The sequence below is a fragment of the Crocodylus siamensis genome, chromosome 1, assembly GCF_052110815.1.
Source record: "Crocodylus siamensis isolate JL-2025a chromosome 1, ASM5211081v1, whole genome shotgun sequence".
Lineage (NCBI taxonomy): Eukaryota > Metazoa > Chordata > Crocodylia > Crocodylidae > Crocodylus > Crocodylus siamensis.
Window position 1 is genome coordinate 192044160 of NC_143395.1, and position 23151 is coordinate 192067310.

The 23151-nt window shown below is 43.1% G+C and overlaps 1 protein-coding gene across 5 annotated transcripts in view; it reads right to left on the reverse strand.

Moving 5' to 3' along the window:
• PLCB4 (phospholipase C beta 4) overlaps positions 1 to 23151 on the reverse strand; it is a 361436-nt gene that overhangs the window by 114726 nt on the left and 223559 nt on the right. For all 5 annotated transcript variants that reach the window (XM_090051542.1, XM_090051524.1, XM_090051533.1 and 2 more), the window contains 3 exons: positions 21948 to 22091; positions 3335 to 3414; positions 1272 to 1325 (listed from right to left, as the gene is read on the reverse strand). In XM_090051542.1, the coding sequence (XP_089907668.1) occupies positions 1272 to 1325; positions 3335 to 3414; positions 21948 to 22091 (278 nt within the window). The remainder of the gene's footprint in view (positions 1 to 1271; positions 1326 to 3334; positions 3415 to 21947; positions 22092 to 23151) is intronic.

Sequence of the window (23151 nt, forward strand, 5' to 3'; positions counted from 1 at the left end):
GTGCAAGACTGAGGGACAAGCAGGGGATTGGCTTGTGAAAGCTGATAGATAAATATATTCCCTTCATGCGCTCTTCCTGGCTGCAGTTCTTGCACTGTGCAACCAAGGACAGTTGGAGGCAACGTACCAGGCTGTGATGGTTATTGCTTGTTGCAAACTCTATCTCTCTCTTGAAAAAATGCATGGCAAGAGACTATAGAAGGGCAACTCCATGAGGTATTCCTGCTCTGTGGGAGAAAGCAATATGGACCGATATTGACAAAAGTGTTAACTTTTACCCATTTTATGTGTAACTAGGGGAGATGTCAAATCTGTTGATAATTTTCCTAAGCATATTTGTGAGAGAAACGCCATACAACTATTCTCAGTCTTTCAGTCCTGTGGGCCAGATGAGGACTGCAGACTCCACAGACTAGTTTCCATAGAAAGGGCCAGTGTATGTTCCTGATCCTGTATGAAGTCAGTCTGTGGGGTTGGTTCATGAGTGCAATCTAGTGCACCAGCCCAGCATCATGCACCTGATCTGGGGTGACCCTGCTTGCCAGTGCAATCTGGTACATGAAGTCATGCCATCCACTTTGCAGAGGGGGTCTCCCTACAGGTTTGGAAATTTATGGTGGAGGAATGGTGGCAGCGTTATAGTGGAAGAATGGTAGTGCTCAACCTCTAGCCTGCAGGCTGGATTTGGCCTGCAGGCTAGAGGTTGAGCCCCAGTGAACCAAACAGTAAGGAAAAGTAAAATCAGCTGCTTACGACACAGATTGTTGGCTCCACAAGTGCCTGTTTGATGTCTAGCAACAGGCAACCCCAGACTTTGCACTATATGGTGAAAGCAAATATTATTCTAATAGTGTCTGCTAATGAAAGAACAATTTGGTCAAAACTGCCTCTTCCAATTCAAATGTACCTGTTACCTTATTTACACTGCCCTGAAGCATTTGTTTTATGTTACTAACAAATGTTTTATAACTTGGCTTCTCCCTATGGACAAACTCATTGCTTATCGCTTGTAGTTTGGATCTGGGTCCTTAGTGACAAGTGGCTTTTGAAGTGAGCTGAAGGTACTCAACTCCTCACAGGATACAGCCCTCTAGGTAAAGTTACTGCTTCCTTAAAGAGTGTTAGTTATTTTACAAAGAAAGGATAAAAAATAAAAGAAAAAATGCGACCTTACTTCCTGTGTTGATTTATTATACGCATATAATTGACAAGCTATCTGGCTTCATAAACATTGTGCAAACATTACCTGAGCTCTCTCTCATCATGCTTACCTCCGAACAGGAATTTTACCACTTGTGTTTGTCAGAAATGCCAGCTTCATCCAGCTGAAATTTAGAATGAAATTATTTTTAAGTTTTATTTATATAATTAAAAGCAGGTATTTAAATTGATGGTGCTTATCATCTTTGATAATGAGTACAAACACCAAGACAGATCCTAACTCTTTACTTTTTAATACTGAAACATAAGAAGTCATGTCATAGCAGATGGCTTGTGCTTTTTACCAGCCACACACAGTACAGGGACCAGGTGGAATTCCAGTTCCTGTACTCAGGGAAACACAAGAACAGTTACCTTGGCATGCACAGAAAAACTGAGCAGGGACCACAGGCTCACTACCCTGCCCACTGGCTTCCCAGGGGTTGGGGAATATTGCACCTCATAAATGGTGAGAGACAGCAGAGTGCTGACTTCCCCAGTGCCCTGCAGTAGTGGTTTTCAAACTGTAGTCTGCCACTAAGGGTTCTGCAAGAGACCACAAAGAGACTGAGGATAATGATGGAGTGGGCTGGAGGCAGTGTGCCACCACTGCTGGGCCAGGTTGCCTGACTCTGCATCAGTCCTTAGGAGGGGGTGAAGGCTCCATGGAAGAAGTAGTGATATTAAAGAGTCAGTAAGGGTGCACTGATATAGATTTTGGGGGCCAATACCAATAGCCAATTTTTAAGGAGACATATTGGCCATTACCAATCCAATTTCTGATACAAATGTGTGCAGCTGGTAAGACTGCTGTGATAGAAGGGGAGGGGGAAGGTAAGGGGTATTAGGGGGTAGATCAACACTCCCTGCAGTGAGGGAAGGGGCAGGGGCAGATGCTGCCCAACCAGGGCATGGGACAGAGCCTTGGCTCATTGAGGGGGCAGTTCCCACTCCTGCCTGCACCCTGGGGGGCAACTGCCCCCAGATCTGCACAGAGAGGGGCAGGCAGGCTACAGCTGCAGGCTGGAGCCAGTCTGCACAGGGCTCTTTCTGTGGGGGGCTGGGCTTGGGAAGGAGGCTACAGAGGGGGCTGCAGCTACCCCAAATTTTGCCACAGCCCTGCTCACAGCACCACTGTGTGCCAAGCGCAGCCCCAGCTCTTCCCGGCACATGGGTGGAGGCAGGGCATTGAGCTGGGGCTGCGCCCCCACCTCAAGAAGAGCCCAGCACAGCCCCAGCTCCAGCCCGCAGCTGCAACCCACCCACCCTGCCCCGTGCAGATCTGGGGGCATCACCCCATGCCCTCCCAGGGTGCACGCAGTAGTTGGAGCTGCCCCAACCCACCCCCAATGAGCCACGGCTCTGCTCCATGACCCACCCCGCTCTGCCCACCCTCACTGAGGGGGGCATTGATCTGTCCCCCCCCATGCCCTTTCCCTCCCCCCTCCCCTCTCTTTCCACCACAACAGACTTACCAGCTGCACACAGCTTTCCATGCTGCTGAGCTGGGCTCCTCACTGCCTGTGTGCTAAACTGCGCTTGCATGCACACACAAGCATTTACGGGCCAAATTATCAGCCACATTGGGCTGATTTCTGATACAGCCAATTTTCTTTATATTGGTACCGATCTGATATTGGACCGATGTATTGGTACACCTCTAATCTTCAGTGCTTCCATAAAGCAAGTGGCTCCATAATATAGAGCTGTGCTGTAAAAGCACTATTCAGACCAGAATAATCAGCATATCATTGGGCAGATACTCTCCTCCTTGGTATATCTATTCAACTTTCAAAAGCAGGAGCCCCTATGGGGGTTATCTACGTGTATCAAGGAAAGAAGAGACAAGATGATAATTAAAATCACAATCCTGATAAATTAAATGAACACTTGTAACTCTCTTCCAATGTCTCTTGGGCAGATGCCAGGCAATAAGCAGGGGAATTCTTATGGTTACAGTGAAATATGAACTCTCAACTAGGTTAACAACATAATCTCTGGGGGGATTTGAAGTCTCAGGAAATGTTTTAAGTGGGCTGTTTCGGTGACTTCATTTTTGAACCAAGAACAAAATTAATAATCTAAGAAAGCACCTGTAGGAAAATATGAACAAAGGGTGGAAGGGAGAACTTACTGTTTCTTCAGACATGTCATCGGACTGACATTGTTAGCTCTGAAGTTATGTATGATGGATCTGAGCCCTTCTACCCATTGCTGAAAGACAACAAAATATACAAGCATTCAGCTCTGAAAATACATCCAAAGGGAATAAGCAGAACAATGTTTTCCTCCGAGAAAGCTTTTTTTCCTTTCCACACAGCTATAGCAAATGCAGACAACTTGACTTCTTCCCAAAGATGCCACAGAACAGACAACCAGCATCTGAACAGTGTGTTACATCTTAATACTTCCTTCTTCACAAAACAAAGCAATTTTGGCTCCTAATTCTTTCCAAGCACATGAATGCCATTAAAATAGCTTATTGCCAGCAAGAGCAAGTTGCTCACTGATTGATTTGCTAAGCTATCTATTTATAGCTTGTATAAATATAAATCTCCCTTTTAGCTGCTGATGGTGATATTAGATATTACTAAGCAACGTTACACAATATGAGATGACATATTTAACTGTTCATCTATTAAAACAGAAATGAAGCAAAATATAAAAAAATCCATAGCAGGCCACAGGCAGGCACAGCAACTGTGTTATGCTACTATAATCTAGTCTAGCTGTCTGCTACATATTCAGACCTGCTTTGTTTCTAGTTTTCATCCTTAAAAGTAAAACATTCCACCAATGATTCGAACACTCGTCTGCAAGCAGCATTACAACAACACTTACATAAATCCTTAATACAGACCTATATTTATTCTAGTTCATATCTAGACTCTCTAAATTTGTAATAAAAGACTTGAAGACAAGAGTCTAACATACCAAATTTCTCACCTAATTTCAGTGGGAATCTTGACTGATGAAGGGCTAAAAATGATGGTTTTACAGAGTCATTTTCTATCTCAGTTCTGCCAAGAGAGTATTGGGATTACTCCATGGACTACTTACACTTGTGTAATTAACATAGGATTTGGTCCACTGCTTACTATCAACCTAATGATTGAAAATGCCTCTCAGCTGAAGCCAATTTCTGTGCACGCAACTCAAACTGACTTGAGTACAATTCAGAGTTTTTCACTTAAAATAGATGCAGTTGAGGATGCTTTTTCTTTTCATGAGGCAGCATTGTACAAGTCTATAAAATAGATGGTAACCATAATTTCTATGGGAAGGAATAATGAACACTTGAGCAAACTGTATACATCAAGTCCGTCTAGAGGTTTAATTGGCTAAAATAACACAAAAAATGCCAGAGGTACAAATCTACAAAAAAAATATCTAATGCATGCCTCTGAACTGAAGGTGGAGTCTCCCCAAAGTAATGAGATTCCTTGTGAGTACAGGGCAACCAGGGCAACCAGGGTATCCAGATGATTTTAAGCTGTCAGACAATCGGCTTCCTCGAAGGGAAAAGTGCCTTTTTTGGGCCAACCATAAGCTTCCCAATTGTCTAGCACAGCTTCGTAGAATGATCACACTTCATGCTGATTGTGTTCCTAGACAGTCATTAAAGGATTAATAAATCATTAATAAATGTTACTAGTATGTTATAATATGGGTGCATTAACAAGCTGTTATAAGACATCGCTATAAGCAATGATGGGTTCATTGGCTTGCTGGGCTCTATAACAATTGATTAGCTATTTATTAAAATGCCTGCTAATAATATATTGTTCCTCTCCAAGCTATTCAGGTAGTCTGCCCTTGATGTGAAGTGGACTTCAAAGGAATATGCACACACAGGGTGTGGATAGACATAACACCTGCACTATTCCAAGAATGTCACTGATTGGGAACCAGCTCGCAATTAACCCGGTTTAGAGGTGTCTGCACATATGCTGCCAAGAGTTTTAAGCAGAACATCTTTTAGGCATTGCAGTGCTGTCAAACAGCCACCAGAGGGTAGTAGTAAATATCCAGACCAGCATGCCTCCCAGTGGCGATTCCTGAGTTTCCCTAGTATTCCCTTAGCAAAGATGACCCTGATCGGGTGGGTGCTAAGGAAGAGGACGATGTCAACTGCCTTTCATTGGAATTGTCTGATCTTCCTTCTCACTGAGTTCAAAACAGACCATTTCTGCACTTTACCAAAACATGTGTGGTAGTACCCTGACCAGGGGTGCCCATGGGGGGCGGGGAGGAGGAAGGGGGAAGAGCTGCTGCCTAGACCCCTGCTTCTGGGTGCCATCGTTCCAAGCCACACCCCTGAATTTACTTCAATTCCTGGCAATGTATCCTAGTACAGGGGTTCCCAAATTGTGATACACTTACCCCTGGAAACACACAAGACTTTTCTGGAGGTTACGCAGGAGAAACTGTACAACTGTGGATTTAATTTTCATAATAATAATAATAATTGGCATTTAAAGGGATAAAATATAAAATGTATGCTGGTAGGGATACAAGGGCAGCTGGTTAATCTGGAAGACAAAGTTTGGGAACCTCTGCCCTAGTTCATTCTGTGCATCATAAGCTGAGTTGGGGGTGAAGAGATGGCTAGCTGGTTGTGGGGCTACCTGGACCCCTGCTTCTTCTTTCCTGGGGGCTGGATGCTTCAGAGGCTGCCCAAGGTCTCTGTTTTAAGACAACTTTGTGTAGGGGTGGCAGGTTGAAGGGTGCCTGGACCCCTGGGGAACTGGGTATTCTGTGGGCTCCACCACTTTTAAACAGCATTTTCCTCCCAAGCCACTTATAAATTTCATTCTATTCATGGCAACCAACAAAGCTTTGGAGCATCCCAGGAAGATTTGCGGGGGGGGGATTAGGTGGGCAGAGGGGGTAACCTGCTTCTGGAGTCCTGGGGTGCTCGATGCTCCAGGTCTCCACATCAATTGCCATGAATGGAATTAAACTGACAAGTATCTTGGGGGACACTGCTGTTTAAAAGCTGCAGACACTGGGCAATCCTGAGAGCACCCAGCATGCTTGGAACCCAGAAGCAACCTTTTTGCACACCTGACTTTTACGTACCTGACCACCCCTTCCCCCCACAACCGAAATCATTTTGGGACAGCACAGATGCATATTAAAGTAACTAGTTTCCTTGCACGGGTTAGGAAGGGGGAGTGGGGTACATGGGAGTTAAGAACAGTGAAATGTGGGAGTTAAGAGTGGTGAAAGACTAACCAGATACTAGTTACAGAAAGCTTGGCATCCATAAATCACACTGAACCAGTTCAAGGAGGACCATTTCAAAATAATACCTGATTAATAATATATTGCTTCCTTACAAGCTATTCAGGTAATTTACCCTTTATGAAAGTTAAAGGTAGATTTATATTTACCTTTACATTTACATTAAAATGGACTGCACAGAAAGATGCACACAAACAGAGCAACCATACATTTGAGAAGGATTTGAAAGGCATGCTATCGCTGGATGGCAACAGAAGCATTTTATTATATATAAATTATATATATCAGGCTGTGCTTGATTTTTTTCAGACCTTAAGAAGGGTGTCTTGAATCCAAAAGCTTGTTTGAAACTCTCCCAACCATTAAGTTGGTCCAATAAAATAATCACCCACAAAAATACTTCCCTCTTTATTATTATATGCACTTTCTTTTCTTCTTATAATTCCCCAAATCATTTCTCATATTATCTCACCTAAAATGTGATATATACTGTACAGAGAAGAGCATGGTACCTGAATGACCTGACTGTCTGAATAGACAATACAGACAAGGAAACATACAAATGAGTTATTTTGAAGCACACATTCTACTACAGTTTCCTATCCCTACTCCTTCCCGTCGCATTCTCCTGCAGTTGCATTAGCCTCTCTGTCCACATCATAGAATCAAATTAGGCCCAAGGGATGTCTGGTGAGGAAAAACAAAAGGGAAAAAAACCAGACAGATGTTACTCATATTATAGAACCATAGAAAATTAGGGTTGGAAAGGATCTCAGGATATCATCTAGTCCAGGGGTCAGCAACCCCTGGCACACATGCTGAGCATGGCACGTGAGGCCATTTTGCTCTGCACGCCATGGCCAGCCCTGGCTCTGGGTATTTGCTGCCAGCAGCTGTTCCCAGCAGGGCTTGCAGCATCCCAGTTGCCTGCCGCGAGCAGCCCAGGCTCCTGGCTGGCAGCAGCTACCCAGAGCCAAGGCCGGCTGCAGCTGGGAGGCTGCAAACACCTGTGCTGGGCTCTGGAGCCCAGGCGTGCATGCACATCTTGGAGCAGGCAGTGGGGGAGGGGCCTGAGGCAGCATACCCCTGGTCTCTCCCCTGCTCATGGCACAGAGCTGGTGACTGCGCTCCAGAGCCCAGTGCGGCTGTTTGTAGCCAGCCTGGGCTCTGGGCAGCTGCAGCAAGCAGTGGGCAGACTGCACACAGCGGTGCTGGGCTCCAGAGCTCCTGCATCAGCTCCATGCTGGCAGTGACTGCATGGCTGGGGGGGCAGGGGCTTTGGGTAGGAGGCAAGGGATTCTAGTCCAAGCCCCTGCTCAAAGCAGAACCTTTCTCAATTATATCATCCCAGCCCCAGCTTTGTCTAGCTGGGTCTTAAATGAACACTTATTACTGTAAGTGTTTTTTGAATTAGGGAGGGAAAGGGACTCATTTACAATCACTGTAATTGTAAATGATCTCTGCTTCTTGCTCCTTTCTCAGCAGAGATGTATTCTGGGGAAATTCTGTCTGCTGGAGTTTGTATGCATTGGCCAAAAAGTTGAAAGAAGACAGCATAGTTTTGCACTTTTATAGATTAATTAAATCAGAGATGTATAGCACAGCATTTTTAAAACAAAGAGCTATTTTAAATTGCTCATATAGCCATTACTTACTTTCCTAAACAATGAAAACAGAGCACAGATTCCTGCAGCGACTGTTAACTGGGTCTTAGCCGGTGACATTTTGGAGCAGTTCAATTGTTGTCTGTCCATACCTTCAGTTTTCCATCCTTGCTTCACACTTTTTAAAACATACTTTAAAGATGTGAGGAATATAACCTTCATAGGTGGTTTCCCACCTTCTTTCTGCTGTGTGAGGAGCACCGAGGAAAATTATTTCTTAAAATATTAATAATGTACCCTGACCACTGAAATTGTCTATAAATTGTTTGTAGTCTATAAACATAATATCAAAACTCTATCTTACCTATTTAACTACTAAAAATAGCATAATTTCATAGATTTCATAGACATTAGGGCTGGAAGGGACCTCGGGAGATCATCGAGTCCAGCCCCCTGCCCAAAGGGCAGGAAGTCAGCTGGGGTCATAGGATCCCAGCAAGATAAGCATCCAATTTACTCTTGGAGGTGTTCAATGTAGGTGCTTGAACCACCTCCGCTGGCAGACTGTTCCAGACCCTGGGGGCTCGGACAGTAAAGAAATTCTTCCTTATGTCCAGCCTGAAACGGTCTTGCAGGAGTTTGTGACCGTTTGACCTCGTCATCCCTTGGGGCGCTCTGGTGAATAATAGGAATGTAATGCACCTGTTATGAGCGCTGGCATTGCTATATTATTATGCTATATTATTATTAGTCACAATGTAATCTAGATTTGTCTTAAATTCTTAAAAAGCCCTTAAACCTTCCAAGTTTCAATAAATTAAAACGACCCCTCACAGCACATAAAAATAACTGTAAGGCTATTAAACAAAATTTTGCTGTCTTTTCAAAAACTAAAGATTTTCTTCAACAGAATGCCACCAGATGTCAGTATAAGCTATATTTTCAGTACTGTGAATGCCACCATGGGATAAAAAACAAAAGTAGTAAAAGAGTGATGTAGCCATGATAGTTCAGAAATTATGTCAGCAGCAAGGATTTCTTAGGGAAGTATCTTTTATTAGACCAAGTATACAGTTTGGATGAATTGGGCAAGCTTTTGAATGCAAGACATTCAGATCTGAGGAAGAATGCCTTGCATTCAAAAGCTTCTTTAACTTTATCCCAGCTACATACTTGGTCCAGTAAAGGATATCACCCTAAGAAATCCTCGTCTCTAGTATAAGAAAAAACCCCCATGTATATGCCAACTTGGATTTTCAAGCAACGCACCACAACAATATCAATTCTACGAGCACGAAACTTCTGTTCTTAGCAGGCTCTTTTTATTGAGGCTTACTGGCCAAAGGCATCACCACTGAAACACTACTTATTGTTTCAGACATACTGGTATCTCTAGCCATGAATTACTTGGCAAGAATATTCCTGATGAGTCCCACTTAGTCGGGAATCCCTAATTTTTATTCAGTCATAAAAGCCTTCCTATGTGGTAAATCAAGCCTAGAACTGCTCTATATTATGCCGACTGCAGAGGTACACAGGCAGATGAAATTATAGCCAGTAGCTGATGAAACCTAAGACCATCCCCTGTAAAACACCTTTTTTCATCTCTCTCATTTGAAGCAAAATAATGGCCTTTGCATAACTTAGACCAAGTGGCCTAGACCTGAAGTGGCAGACTGAATAGGACTTCAGAGACATCAGATGCATATCCAGTCAGAAACCTTTTATAAAGAGAATTCTTTTTTTTAATTTTACAGTCTAAAAAGCCCACAAAAAAATCCATTCTGAGAATGCTAAACTAGGAACAAATATATCATTTTGTGGCTGGCAAATTATTCTAAGATTAGGGATAAGAAAGTGTGGCAAATTTGTAAAAGGTAATGACAGAAGAGTCTGTATCTTTCCTATACGTTAACTAGCACACTACAAGGAGGACTAGAATCTGATAACAGCCCTTCTTCTCAGCCGTCAGGGCACTTTCCATTTGACTTGTCCAGATTAATCATTTACATGAAGGTGAAATGCTAGCGAAGTCAAAGTTGAACAAAGTCAAACATAATCAAATCTGCTGCCTGACATTCAGAAATACCACACCAGACTTCCCTTGTAAGAAAGAGAAAAGCCGTAATAAAAATCAGATTCTGAAGTCAAGTAAACAAAAGAAAGTTCATTGAGATAATTGGCTCCTAGAAAAAAGGTGAAGTGTTTTGTAATGGAAATGCAAGACAGGATTTTGCCTTAATACTGAATTACTCTAGAGACATAAAAAAAAAAATACTAGATTTTCTTGCATGGTAACCTAGAGCAGGAACTTTTCCCTTAGTATTTAATCTTAGAAGAGCAATAGCCAACTAACTAAATGAAAAAAAAAAGATACAGTAAGCACAGACATTAGTGAAGAGCTGAGTGCACAATTAAGAGCATTAGAAATGGCTAAGGTAACTCAACTATCACAGGACCAACATTGTTGACTACCTCTGTTTGGAAAAACAAATGAAACAAAATGACTGGGGAAGCCTACACTAAAGCGCTTGAATACTTATAAGCTACTTGGCTACCTTACTTCAGTTTGGATTCATCAATGAAGCATGCCAGCAGTGGCAGGGTGCTACAGGCAAGTCGATCTCTCAGCTCCTTAACAGTCACCAGACATACATTTAATAGGATTCCCAGCAAATTAGGCTCACTATAAGTAGCTAAAAACTATCCTTATCTACAGCTCAAACTATTCAAATCACCCAGAGTTATATTGGATATGAGACTTTTATTACCAAAAGGTAGCAATGCCGTTACAACCACCCTGAGTCAGTGCATCCTCTCTAGTGCTGTACTCAGTTCATCATTAGATTAAGGAAATCTTGGGAGGCAGTGGCTGTGCTTTCTGCACTTGATATTATCCCCAAAGAGTGCTTGCAGTCCCCAATGACTGATTGCTAGTCATGAACATGACAACTTCTGGGTTGCACTAACATCCAAGTGGGCCTACTGCCCATACCAAATGAGTTAATTCTCTTCCAATCTCAGCCTCATCACACACAAACCACACAACAAATCCATCCTGCTTCCCAGACTCAAAACCATTCTCTCACTTTCCCTGTCTTTATCTTCCCACTAGCACACAGCCCTGGTATCTCTCTTCTCATGCACATACAAAGCTGGGTGGGGAAAGGGCCTGATCCTTTGCTGCTGCTCCAGACTTGCCCAGTGCCTTGTCTCCCAAGAAGATGCAGCAACCAAAGGCACAAAAAGGAGTCCTTGCACAGCAACAGTAGCTTCTAGGGGCCAAGCAGGGGTTACAGCAGTTGAGTTGTTACCAGGTACATTGGCTCCACTGGATCACTCAGTGCAGGATCCAGAAACTATGGATGGGATTTACATCCTCAGCTGAAATTGTAACATGATGCCCTTGGTGGGTTATCAGCAGAAAGGGCTGAACTTGGAACCCTGGATCTTGAAGTACAAGCTTCAGTCTCTTAGCTGCAAGTTTGTGCAGGTTCATGAATGTCTATTCAGTTTGGTCACTAGAGGGGGACAGAGAGCCACACTGAAGGAACATCAGTTAGACTAGTGATTCTTAACTCAGGTGCCATGGCAAACACCTACATATGATTCACAAAATAAACCCCGAAATTTCAAATAGGAATCTATAGTATCGAAAACATTCTAACCTGTTGTAGTCTCTCTGAGTTCTCTGCAACAGAAGAATTGCTCTGCTATTTTTCTGTAATCAAGAAATGAGTGAAAGCTAAAAACTGGCATTTTCCAAGGGATGCCGCAAGTCTAAAAAGGTTGGGTACTACTGAGTAAGACTATGGACAAGCGTACCTTAAAAGGAGAGAGGGAGCTACCACAGGAGAGCACACCTCAGCTGCTATACTCTGACTGTTATGTCTGCATGATCCTGTAGTGACACAAATCACAGTAACTTTAACTTTAAGAATTAGAATAGGTTGAAAACACTGGGATGAAGATCATTTATGAACTTTGCTGGTGCACTAGATATGATAGTTTATTACTGATCAAGCTCTTGCTTAGTGCTGGACTCACCCTGGTTACTGTCCATTGTAACTTAAAGCTCCTCAGTAATCTCATGGCCTGTGCAACAACTAATTGGAACTATCCTAGGGAAGGGTAAACATTGATTTGACAAAATTAAACAGTTACTCTTTACCTGGGATTTTTTCTGAGCAAAGGCCCTGTTTCATTAGCCTGAAGTCAGAGAACGAGGGGTAATTCATATGTTCACAAACTGTTGAGTGGGCTGCAGCAATGCGTTTTTTGTGGGCATGACGACTCCCACTCTTCCTGAATGTTGAAATGTGTTCCTGAGGCTATCATGTACATACCAGATCTGTCCTCTGTTCTCTACACTGGCCTTCCATGGAACCCAGAATTAAGATCAATGCCTCAAGGACACTCCATAGGCCACCATATATGAAGGATGGCATACAGCTCCAAAGTAAAACCTGTAGTTGACAAGTGTGTTCCTCTGACACAACAGAACTCTGTGAAGCAGGGGAATGTTCATCTGGGTGGGGGGAATTATATTTTTTTTGTTGGCCCAGACTGTGGAATGAACTTCCCTTCATTCAGGACCATCATAAAACTTATCACCTTGTTCTCCAAATGCAAGGCCTATTTCTTTTGCCTTGCTTTCCCTAGCATAAAATGTATACTAAAAGTAAAAAAAAAAAGCAAAATCAAAGCAAACAATCAAGGAAAAGAAAGGAGGAAAGAGAAAATAACTCCACAAAAATATATATATTTTTATAAAAGCATCAAAATGTTTCAGTAAGACTGGGGGATGGGGGGAATGAGAGAAACACTTGACAGATGGCTGTGACAGTACCTACTACACAGTTGAAAAGCACTCACATACTATAATGAAATAAATGAGTTGTAAGAACCTACAGAGAACAGAACAGATATATCAGCATTTCAGAAAATCAGAGAGAAATTGTTCAACCTCTGGACCATCCTGTGATTAGTCCAGCAGATCATTGTGATATTTAATCTGCACTTACTGATGCAGTGGTCAATAGATGAGCCTATTATTAGACACAGATGTCCAGGCAATCTCATAGCCATTCTTTACACCAGGGGTTTTCAACCTTTCTGGACCAGTGTACTCCTGGCAGCTGGATGCGGAACAGTGTACCCCCTGCAGCTGGATGCGGAGCTGGGGTGGGCCAGGTGGAGTGCAGCTGAACGCAGAGCAGCAGCAGCTGCCATGTGCGAGCTCCCCCCGGCCCCATGTCCGGGTAGGTGGGAGGCACTTGCACAGCAGCACAGAATGGTGCGTGGCGGCACTCCATCCCTGCTTGCCCGCACATACCCCCTCGGGCCTTCTCACATAATGCCGGTTGACAACCCTTGCTTTACACCATTCTGCTATACAGATTTCCATTCCATACCATTCCCACACAGTTACGTGAGCAAAAGTGGGTGGAAACTATACACCAGAATTAATTCTAACAGAAAAAATATAAAGGACAGAACACCAAGAGGAGCTTACTTTTCACAGAACAACCATCCCCTCTCTGATCTCACAATCCTTGTCCTTGAAAGGAATTTACAAAATACATCTAAAAGATGGGCCTGGGAACAAAAATTCATAATCCTACTGGGCAGTAAAAAATCTGGACTCAATAAAGCCAGTGGCTTTATGGCTCATTACAAACTAACACGTACGCGTGATAATCTCCCTGCACTTTACAAGAAACAACTATGTTCCCTGTTCTTGAATTGTCTTCCTCTGCCACTAACAAGGCTGCCTCACAAGGGCTCCTGGTAACCTCCTCACTCCTGTTTCACATCCCTCTCCACCCCTTCAAGCAGATTATTTGTACTTGCATTGAGTCTCCTCTCTGTTATTTAGCTCAGTTTGTGCCTGTCTCTTTCTTAGACCTGAGCAAGAGTACCTGATGCCCAGAAGCTTGTCCAACAGCTCTCCGAAACATACAGTTGGTCCAATAAAACCAAAAATCCTTGCCATATGAAGTAAAAAACACAAGGGAAACTAAGTGATAGAGCAACATTCATTCCATACATAATCAGCTGCTACACTGTATCTCTGTATGTTGCACTGAAGCTTCACCATAAAGCTAAACATGAATCCGAGGGCATTTTTCTTCCACTTCCAATATTTCATCAGTAAAGTCCCAGCTACCACATATATTCCATGTGGCAAGCACCCTGGATCCAGATTGATTCTGCTGAATAACTGTGTGTTTTCTGCATTTTCCACCCACCTTCAGAATTATTTTAGCTCTTTCTCTAGGAAGAATGTCAAACGTGACAAGAGAAAAGTTTTATCTTTTGGGTGGAGTTTCACTAGTAAAATGGGCCCTTCTCCATGCCAGCAGGCACGTTTTGCATCCACAGAAAATCCTGCAAGAACACTGCCAAAAACAAGGCTGTAAAATAGTGAAAAAGAAAACAAGTACAGCAAAGGACTCAAGCACCTTTTTAAATCTGCAAGGTACTGGCCAGCCAGCAACTGAAGACCAAAATATTGACATATCTCATGAAGATGCCATTAACATATCCCTCAAGGATGCAGCTCCTGGGAAAAGGGAAGTAGTCGTTGTGCCATTCCATGGGAGGGTTTACTTACCACATCAGATAACATGAGCTGTGCTCTGATACAGTGCAAAAGTGCATGGCACTCTTTGCAGCAGGGAAATGAAAGGAGCCAGGGAAATAAATAGGAATGCTTGAAAACCAAAAAAGCCAGATAGTTACTAGACTAATAAAACAGTTAAAAACATAACAACAACAAACAGTATACTGCAGTGCTTCTGTAATGCCTTCCATGTAAGGAACTCAAGATTTTGCACACATTTATGAGATTAGCCTCACAGCAATTTGGTGTCCTCAGTTTACAGATAGGGAAAAGATAGAATCCTTATTTCACCTTACGTACCTAAGTGGTGTGTACACGTCCAAGTAACTGTGGCTTGGGACACCCACAGTTGAGAGTGTTGAGAATATGGGTCTCCTGCTTCCTGGGCAAGTGCTACTAGATTGCTGAGCTAAAATACAGGCAGGCCTCTCTTCCTCTTCTAACCCTTGCTAGTCATGGGTTTCTGCCCACTACAATTTCAGGACTTATACAGCCTTACGAGTGCATGGTGTTGCATCTCTTCCTAGGCATGCTCAATGGATGCCTAGATGCTTGTGCAGCAGACCTGAACTGCAATAGAATTTAGCCCTAAGTGATGTATGTTGCCAGAATCACACAGGAGTGCAGCAGTGTTGGGAAAAAAATATAGATTTGCTGGCTCCTACTTCACTGCTCAAACTACCAACCATCTGAATACAACAACAGTATTGGGACCATCTGCTTGAAAGACCAGAAGCCACAACTGCCCTTTGAATGAAACCTTCAAAAGGTGATTACAGCAGAACATAGATTCTTTACAGGGTTTGTTTCCTAACCCTCCTGTGAAGCTCAAATTTTGTAAAGTAGTGGGGGGTATATACAGCTGCAACAGCCACTTGGGATGCAGGGGTGCACCACCTGGTTGTAGAAGTAGAGCCCTCTGAACTGAAAGCTGCAGCAACCATCTGAACAGCACAGTGTTAATTTGGCAGCCTGCTGCAAACTAAGAGGGTTGCAAACCACCCAAATATGAACAAACTGGGTTCCACTTTATGAAACCATAGCCCTGAAAACGCATTTAACTTTAAGCATACCAGTATTCCCATACTGAAGCCAACAAGACTTCTCACTTATTTAATTTGAAATGAACAAAAGCATTTCCATGTTTGTGCCTAAAACCCTGACGATTATTTCTGTGTTGGAAACAAAGGGAGCAGCAGGAGATTTCCAAAATTCTTTATAAGGAAGTTGTGCATTTTTTTATGGGTACTTTAGGTTCAGAATTCACACTTCCATGACAAAAAAACGGCAACAAAACCATGGAACAACCCAGAAGAAGTCCTTCTGTGTAAAAGGGCTATGGGAATCTCCTGCTGTTACCTATATCTTCCTCTGTACTTATGATCTTCCTACCTTGCCACATACCATCACCGTTGTTGAAATTCCCATTGAAATGAATGAAAACACCCTGGTGTTACATGGAGATCATTTGGTAAAACCAGTCTACACTTCTGCTACATTGAAGTGCAGGGATATTTCTCTACTGGGCTCTTTGTGGGAAAGCAGCGTAGCAGAATCTGCACTTATCACAGCACTTGTCTCTTCCATGAGCATACTAACCGAGCAGAAATAAAAGTTAATGTACAAAGGTATTCAAACAATGTCTGAAACACTGCCATTAAAGTATGCATAATTATTTTTCAAATATTCCTATCAGAGTTGTGACTACTATTACAAGTCTCTTGATTGTAAAACCAAACCTAAGAGCTCCCTCATCAGCTATCTGCACAGAGGTCACATGGAATCAGTGTCTGATGTAGCCTCTTCTTGAAAATGATCTATCCCCCTATATTCATCCATAGGACCACATACATTAAATGTTCAGAACCTTTGTGAACCACCTAAAATTAAAGCTGCTGCCCTATGTTCACAGGAAACAGACAGACAGCTTAATCAACACAGTGGTGGGAAATCATCAAAACAAATACAAAAAAGGGCGAGGTAGATATAATGCTACTCCATCTTACATAAAGACTGAATTTTGCCTGCTTTGCTTTATCCAAAGTGTTAGCAATGCTCTCCCACATGCAGAGCCATCACTAGGGGCGTGCGGGGCCTGGGGTATATCAGCCTGTGCGGGGCCCAGAGTGGTGTGGAGGGGGAGGTGGTGACTGGCCAGAGCCAGCAGTGCTCAGGGGCAGCAAAGCTGGTGGCGTTTGGCAGTGGTGGTGCATGGCAGCCACGGCAGGGCCTATGTGGCACTGACCATCGGGCCCTCTAAAGCACGGGGCCCAGAGCAGTCGCCCTGATTCACACCCCTCAGGGATGGCCCTGCCCACATGGATAGCTGAGGTGCTAAACATTTGAGCATGGTAATATCAACTGCAGGCAACGTTAACATGTAGAAAAAAAACAATGAGCTTGTGTGTACACTATCTGTCAGAGAACTTATCGCCTAAGTATTTTAGCTGCTGCCAATTAGCAATTTATTCCTGTGACTCAGCCTTCAGTGAACGCATCTACATAAGACACAGTAACCTAATAATACTGCACAGTAGCATGCCGGGCAGAAACTGTGCTAATACACTACTGCGCGGTAGTATTAGGCTACTGTGCAGTAAGTGTCACTGAAAAACTGTGCATTGGTGCTACTGTAGTTACTGTGCATTTAGTTAGTAATTTATTAAGCAAGTACTAAACTAAATGAACAGTAACTACTGTGTATTAATGAACATGTAGGCATACCCAGTGTCACTCTAAGTAGCCTTGCAATGCTAGTAACCTATATTAACTACATAAAGGAAAAGATGGTATTAAGTGTGCTTTACTGGGCACATCTACACATGCATTTGAATTGGCCTAAGTTTACTCTGGTATACGATACTCTGGAGTAAGTGCTTTTGGGCAGGCATCAACACATGCAGAGATTAGGGAGAAGATTTGTTGCTCTTTTTACCAAGTTTCCTGCAGCCCTACGATGGGCCCCTGCTGCCACTCGAGGGAGCTCCAGGCTCCCCCTGGGTGCCAGCCCAGGGGATGGCAGGGAGCACCAGGCCAGGAGATAGCTTGTCCCCTGCTCAGCTCTGCGCTCACAAAGCTGGGGGCAAGGAAGAGGCAGGGGAACAGGCTCTCAGCCTCCATCAGCAAAGAGCTACAAGCACCACCTCCGCAACCACAGGGCCAGTACTGAAAGATGCTTATCTCCCAGAGCCAGCCCCATGACATGTTCACAGTAGCAGAGTGGGGGCTGGGAGATAAGGATCTCCCAGTCTCTGCTCCCCAAATGCCATCTCGACCCCACCCTAACAGTAGACAGCTCCTGGGACAGGGAGCAATCTCCTGGCCCCTGGTGGATGGCTGACCGGGAGCACATTTTTCCCTCAGTGAGGCATCTACATGAGTGCTACTGTGCTGTTACCAATTTCAAGCAAATTCGCTACTTGTATTTGTAGGTAACCAATTTACTCAGGATTGGGCAGGTTTACTGCGTAGCAAGCACGTGAACATGTACATGCATATGCTTACTTCACAATAAATTATGATACCACTCAGTTTAATGTCTCATGTAGATGTACTCACTAAGAGGCTGACTAATTAGCTATGCAGTAAAGCATCACCATTTATACATGTGCCCATATTAGGGCACCATAAATTAATTAACTCCACTGTAGGATAGTACTTCCTACAGCAGAGACATTTATGCCACCTCAATTCATGTATAGAGGGTAACTGGGGCTGGCTTGGTGTACAGCACCCTCATGCCCAGCCAGCCCCTCTGCTGCCCAATACCACATCTCAGAGCATAGGGCTGACCCCCCAAGCCTGCTGCCAGCCTGGGGCTACTCTGCACCTGCTCTAACTGCTGTGGTCCCAGGTACATATGTACATGCTGCACCCAGGAGCTGCTGACTCTGGCACAAACTGTGCCAGAGTCTACTGTATCTACACGTGCAATTAGCACAGAGCACCGAGTAAGATAAAAATGAAACAATAAAGCAAAATAATTTCTGTTGGTTTTTTTCTTTTATATTTAAAACCATTAGGGCTTTGACTCTACACCACATTGCCAAAATGGCAGAAGCGGGGAAAAACGTGGTACAAAGTTCAGATATTAGGCTGTATCAATGATGCTCTAATTTAGGGCAGCTTGTTTGAGTTGCCTACAAACTGCTGTGGAGCCCAAGAGACCCTACTCCAGAGCAAAATGCTGGCACAATACTACTCCTGCACTAGGGAAATTCTCCCTTCAGAGGTCACAAACCCATTTGATTGACTAGCCTATATACCAAGCCACAGAAAGTCCATCTAGTAAATTTAGTAACTGATGTCCAGTGCCAGTTCAGCCTAAAATATGAAACCTACCAGCAGCTGTAGCTGGTTTATAAACATGCAAACTGTACAAACTCTATAAACAGTCAATCACTTCCAAAGCAGAGGGCCAGCTTCTAATTACAGTGATGCTGATTTCAGTAAAGATACTCTGGATTTACACCAGTATAACTTAGATCAGGATCTAAGGAATGCCATCAAGAAGAGTGTTCACTCAGCCAGCATGGTAATGTATGCTGACAAGAAGCAATTAGTATTCTGGAAAGCATTTATCTTATTATCAGTCTCAAAGGTAATGGGAACCCATAATTCTAAATAAAGTCCATAGATACCATGGATGTTGTACAGTCCTGAAAATCAGGACTTAGGTAAACTGAGAACCCAAAAATTCTCTGTACCCAAAGCAGACTATAAAATTTAACACTTAATATGTGCTCCTGCTTTCCACCATATGCAAACACTCTTATTCCTGATCTACTCTTAGTGAAGAATAATGGGGTTAAAGAGTTACAGCTCTATATGAAGATAAGAGTTAAGGCATTTTTCTTTAGCTCAAAACTAGCAGTTAACAAGCCCCATGTGTGTACTTCGGAAGACTGGAAGGCTCTTTCTGGAAAAGCAGCAGAACTGTCTCCCTCTCTGTTGGGACCTATCAGACTCAGAGCTCACGGACTAGCAGAATGTCATGCGAGTTTAGTCTTTTTCATCAAGTATCTGGACTGTGAATGAGGCAGTATAAGGTAGCAAGCTACCCATGTCATGCAGTGCAAAAGGGTTGACTCACTGGGATACTACATTTAACCTATGCAATGTGTCCAGATACTAAGGCAAGTACATTTTAGAATATATAATTATACAAGTGATAGATGTTGGTCTCTCTCCTCACACCAGTCAGTCCCATGTAGCCTATCTAGTTCCAAAGGTGGACAATAAATACATTTATAAAATATTCTAAAATAAGGAGTATATAAAAATGAATGCCTGTAGCAACTCTCTCTGTCTCCCTCTCTCTATTTCGAATTTATATTTGTTCCTCAAATGTTTCCAAATTATAGCATTATTTCCCTGAATATCTTGGTATCAGCATCAGCATGTTGAATATCCACGCAGTAATATCACTTTGTGAATCCATATAAGGTATACAAATGTCTTCTACCATAGAGTTTACTCAATATTCACAGCGTTTAACAGGATACAATACCAAGCATTGTAAAAGTGAAGTGTTACATATTTACTGTGTGTTTTATTGCATAACATTTATAAAGAATGGTCACAAGATGTCTTCTGTCTACAGGTCTGTTCAGCCAATTGTGAAAGAGGAAGAGAGGAAGCAGCCAAGGGATTAAGTGATACATATATCAACAAGCAAACCCCGCATTTTCAATGTGTAGGCTTATTAGGTTTGCATGTTAGTGACCAATATTCCACATTTTTGCATATATATGCAAAGCAACACATCACCAGCTCTGCAAAAAATAATGCTGTAACTCAGAGCTGCCCAGCTGGAGGCCTGTAGACTGCTGTGGCCCATGACAGACTAACATGCGGCCTTCAGGCTCCCTCCCAGCTGCCCCTGGCACCCTTGGCTTCCCTCCTGCCATGGCAACTGGGTTCTTCAGGCTCCCTCCCCGTCCTCTGGCTTTTACTACCTGCCCTCACTCTTGTGGACAAGATGGTACAGCTGGTGGGATGGGGTGCCCATGCTGTGCATATAAGAAAGGCAGGAGCTGGACTGCCCACAATGTAGGTGGATGTCTTGTTGGGAGGGGAGGGGGTGCATGTGACAGAGGTGAGCTGGGCTGCCTGTGCTGCAGGGCAAGGTGGAGGAGGAGGAGTGTCAGGCTCCCCACATGGCTGTTGGGGAGTAGATAACTGGGCTGTGGGGGAGGCGGAAGGTACTGGGCTAGCCACACTGTGGATGGAGTTAGGGGCAAGAGGGGCATACTAGACTGCCTGTGCAGCCTGGGACAGACCAGAGGGTGCTGCCCATGAGATGAACGATCCTAAGTCTGCAGCTCTTGCCTTGTAAATCACAGCACCTGGAAATGTGGCCCATGAAGCATACAGCTCCTGGCTGCCTGGAAGTTGAACAGCCCTGGTGTAACTTGTGTTTCAGCCTTTGGAACACAGGAGAAAAGCAAGCAATGTGTATTATTCACAAGAAACTTGCCTAAAAACATAGTAGTAGCATTATAAATTTGGATTCAAAATTAAGATTCCCAACAACTTATAACAGGCAAAGGTGATTACTGCACCCAGTTGGAGTCAGTAGGCTTTCTCCCAAACTGCACTGTAAATTGCAGCATCCTGAACTTAAGCAGGAGTATTTGGCTGTTCTGTCAAACAAACTTCAAAGAAACTAGATAACATACATGAATTTATGAAACAAATAGGAGGAGGAAATATCATCCTAGCTTCCTGGAATTTTATTGGCTGTATATCATTTTCTTTCTCCTTTTTTAACTTTTAAAATCCTATGAATGATGAGCTACACTTTACAGATAAAGTTCTGTCATAATGGCATTCCTGTAACTTCTAAAAACTGAGCTCCACCCTGCATTCAAATAGAACTAATTGCACTTTCCTTCACCCTCATAGGTAGTACTAATCTACACCTATTTCTCCTCACCCTGGCTGGTCTTCCATGTGACGACTTGAGGGGGGCATGCTTCATACTTCGGGATGTTCTGCTTTTAGATAATGAAGCCTCAGTTCGCCCTTTCTACAACTTGGCTCACATTATAAACCTAGATGAATGACTTGTTTTTCATTTGGCCACCTCTATTCTTTTCAGCAAGCTCCTAATGAATGTGGTTGCCCTTTCATGGAGCAGGGCAGCAGATATGAAACTAGCCTTGTTGCACTAAAGGCAAAGCTGGCTGACTTCTGACAAAAAAACCCCATTTCTGCAAAGCTCACAAACCCTTTCTTCTCCACTCGTGCAATGCTTAACCGTGGAATACCTTAGCTATTTCTGTGTTTTCTGCTACCATGTAAGTGAAGCTGATGTTCACCAGATCTGTGCCACTACAGACACACACTGTCCGCCCTTCCAGCTCATTTTCTGCTTTTCCAACAGCCTCGAGAGCAGCAAGTATTTTGGGATCCTGTTAAACAAAACAAATGACTTGTCAGATTTGTCGTGCTTTGTGACTTAAAGTAAAAGTGCATTTCAGGTTCACAAAGATTGAAACTGTAAACATTTCCCAGTCCTCTCAGATACATACTGTCACTTAGAATATATGTGCATGAACTGAAAAAAAAATCTAAATAATCACTGCATGTCACTGAATCATAAAAGCTCAGAGAGAAATGCAGTCCCTTAAAGACATTTCAGAAAATTACAGAAATTACATTTATGGCGAGGGAAAATGGATCACTGGGGGGACTGGAAATAGATGGATACTTTTAACACCTGTCCAGGTAGATTATTTTAATTTATCCCAGAGAATAATGACCCCAAACTGTTACTTGTGTAGAATAAGTTGGTAATTTTTGTCCATTTCATATTGACACATCTAGCGTTTGGTGATTTTGATGTTAATTTGAAACATCCATAGATATTGCCTACATGAAGCCACAGGTAATGTTTGAGGTACAGGGGTTGGGTATCATGAGGAAGTCTGCCCTGAAACTGCATATACTCTGGTTTATTGAAAGAGGATTTCAGTCCAACCTCACTAACACAATCTATGTTTAAAGGGGAATAATATATATAATTTTTAACTGGAACTGTAGTCTAATTGGTGCTGTTGTATTTAATGCCATTAATAAGAGATGCAGCTTTACTGGACAGCTACACAGAAAATCTCTTAAGGAGAACCAGTGAAGGAACTGGGCCCAATTTCAGCCGAAAAAAAGTTCCCTAAATTCTAGACACATTTTCAAAAAGATAAAATGATTAGAAAATATTTTGAAAGCTACTGCTTTGGTCAAGCCCTCTGGTAGTTCCCTGTGCTGACTGCCTTTGAAACAGTGATTCATAAACACTAGTCCCAGCACCGAGCCATAACTGATCACCCTAAAGAGTAAAACAAGAAAGCAAACAAGTCCTTTAAAATTACATATCAAGGAAATGCAAAGGAACGGAAATATTTAAATGGACAAGGACGTAATTTGACTAGAACAAGTTTACCAGGCTTCTAAAACAGCATTACAATAGACGTT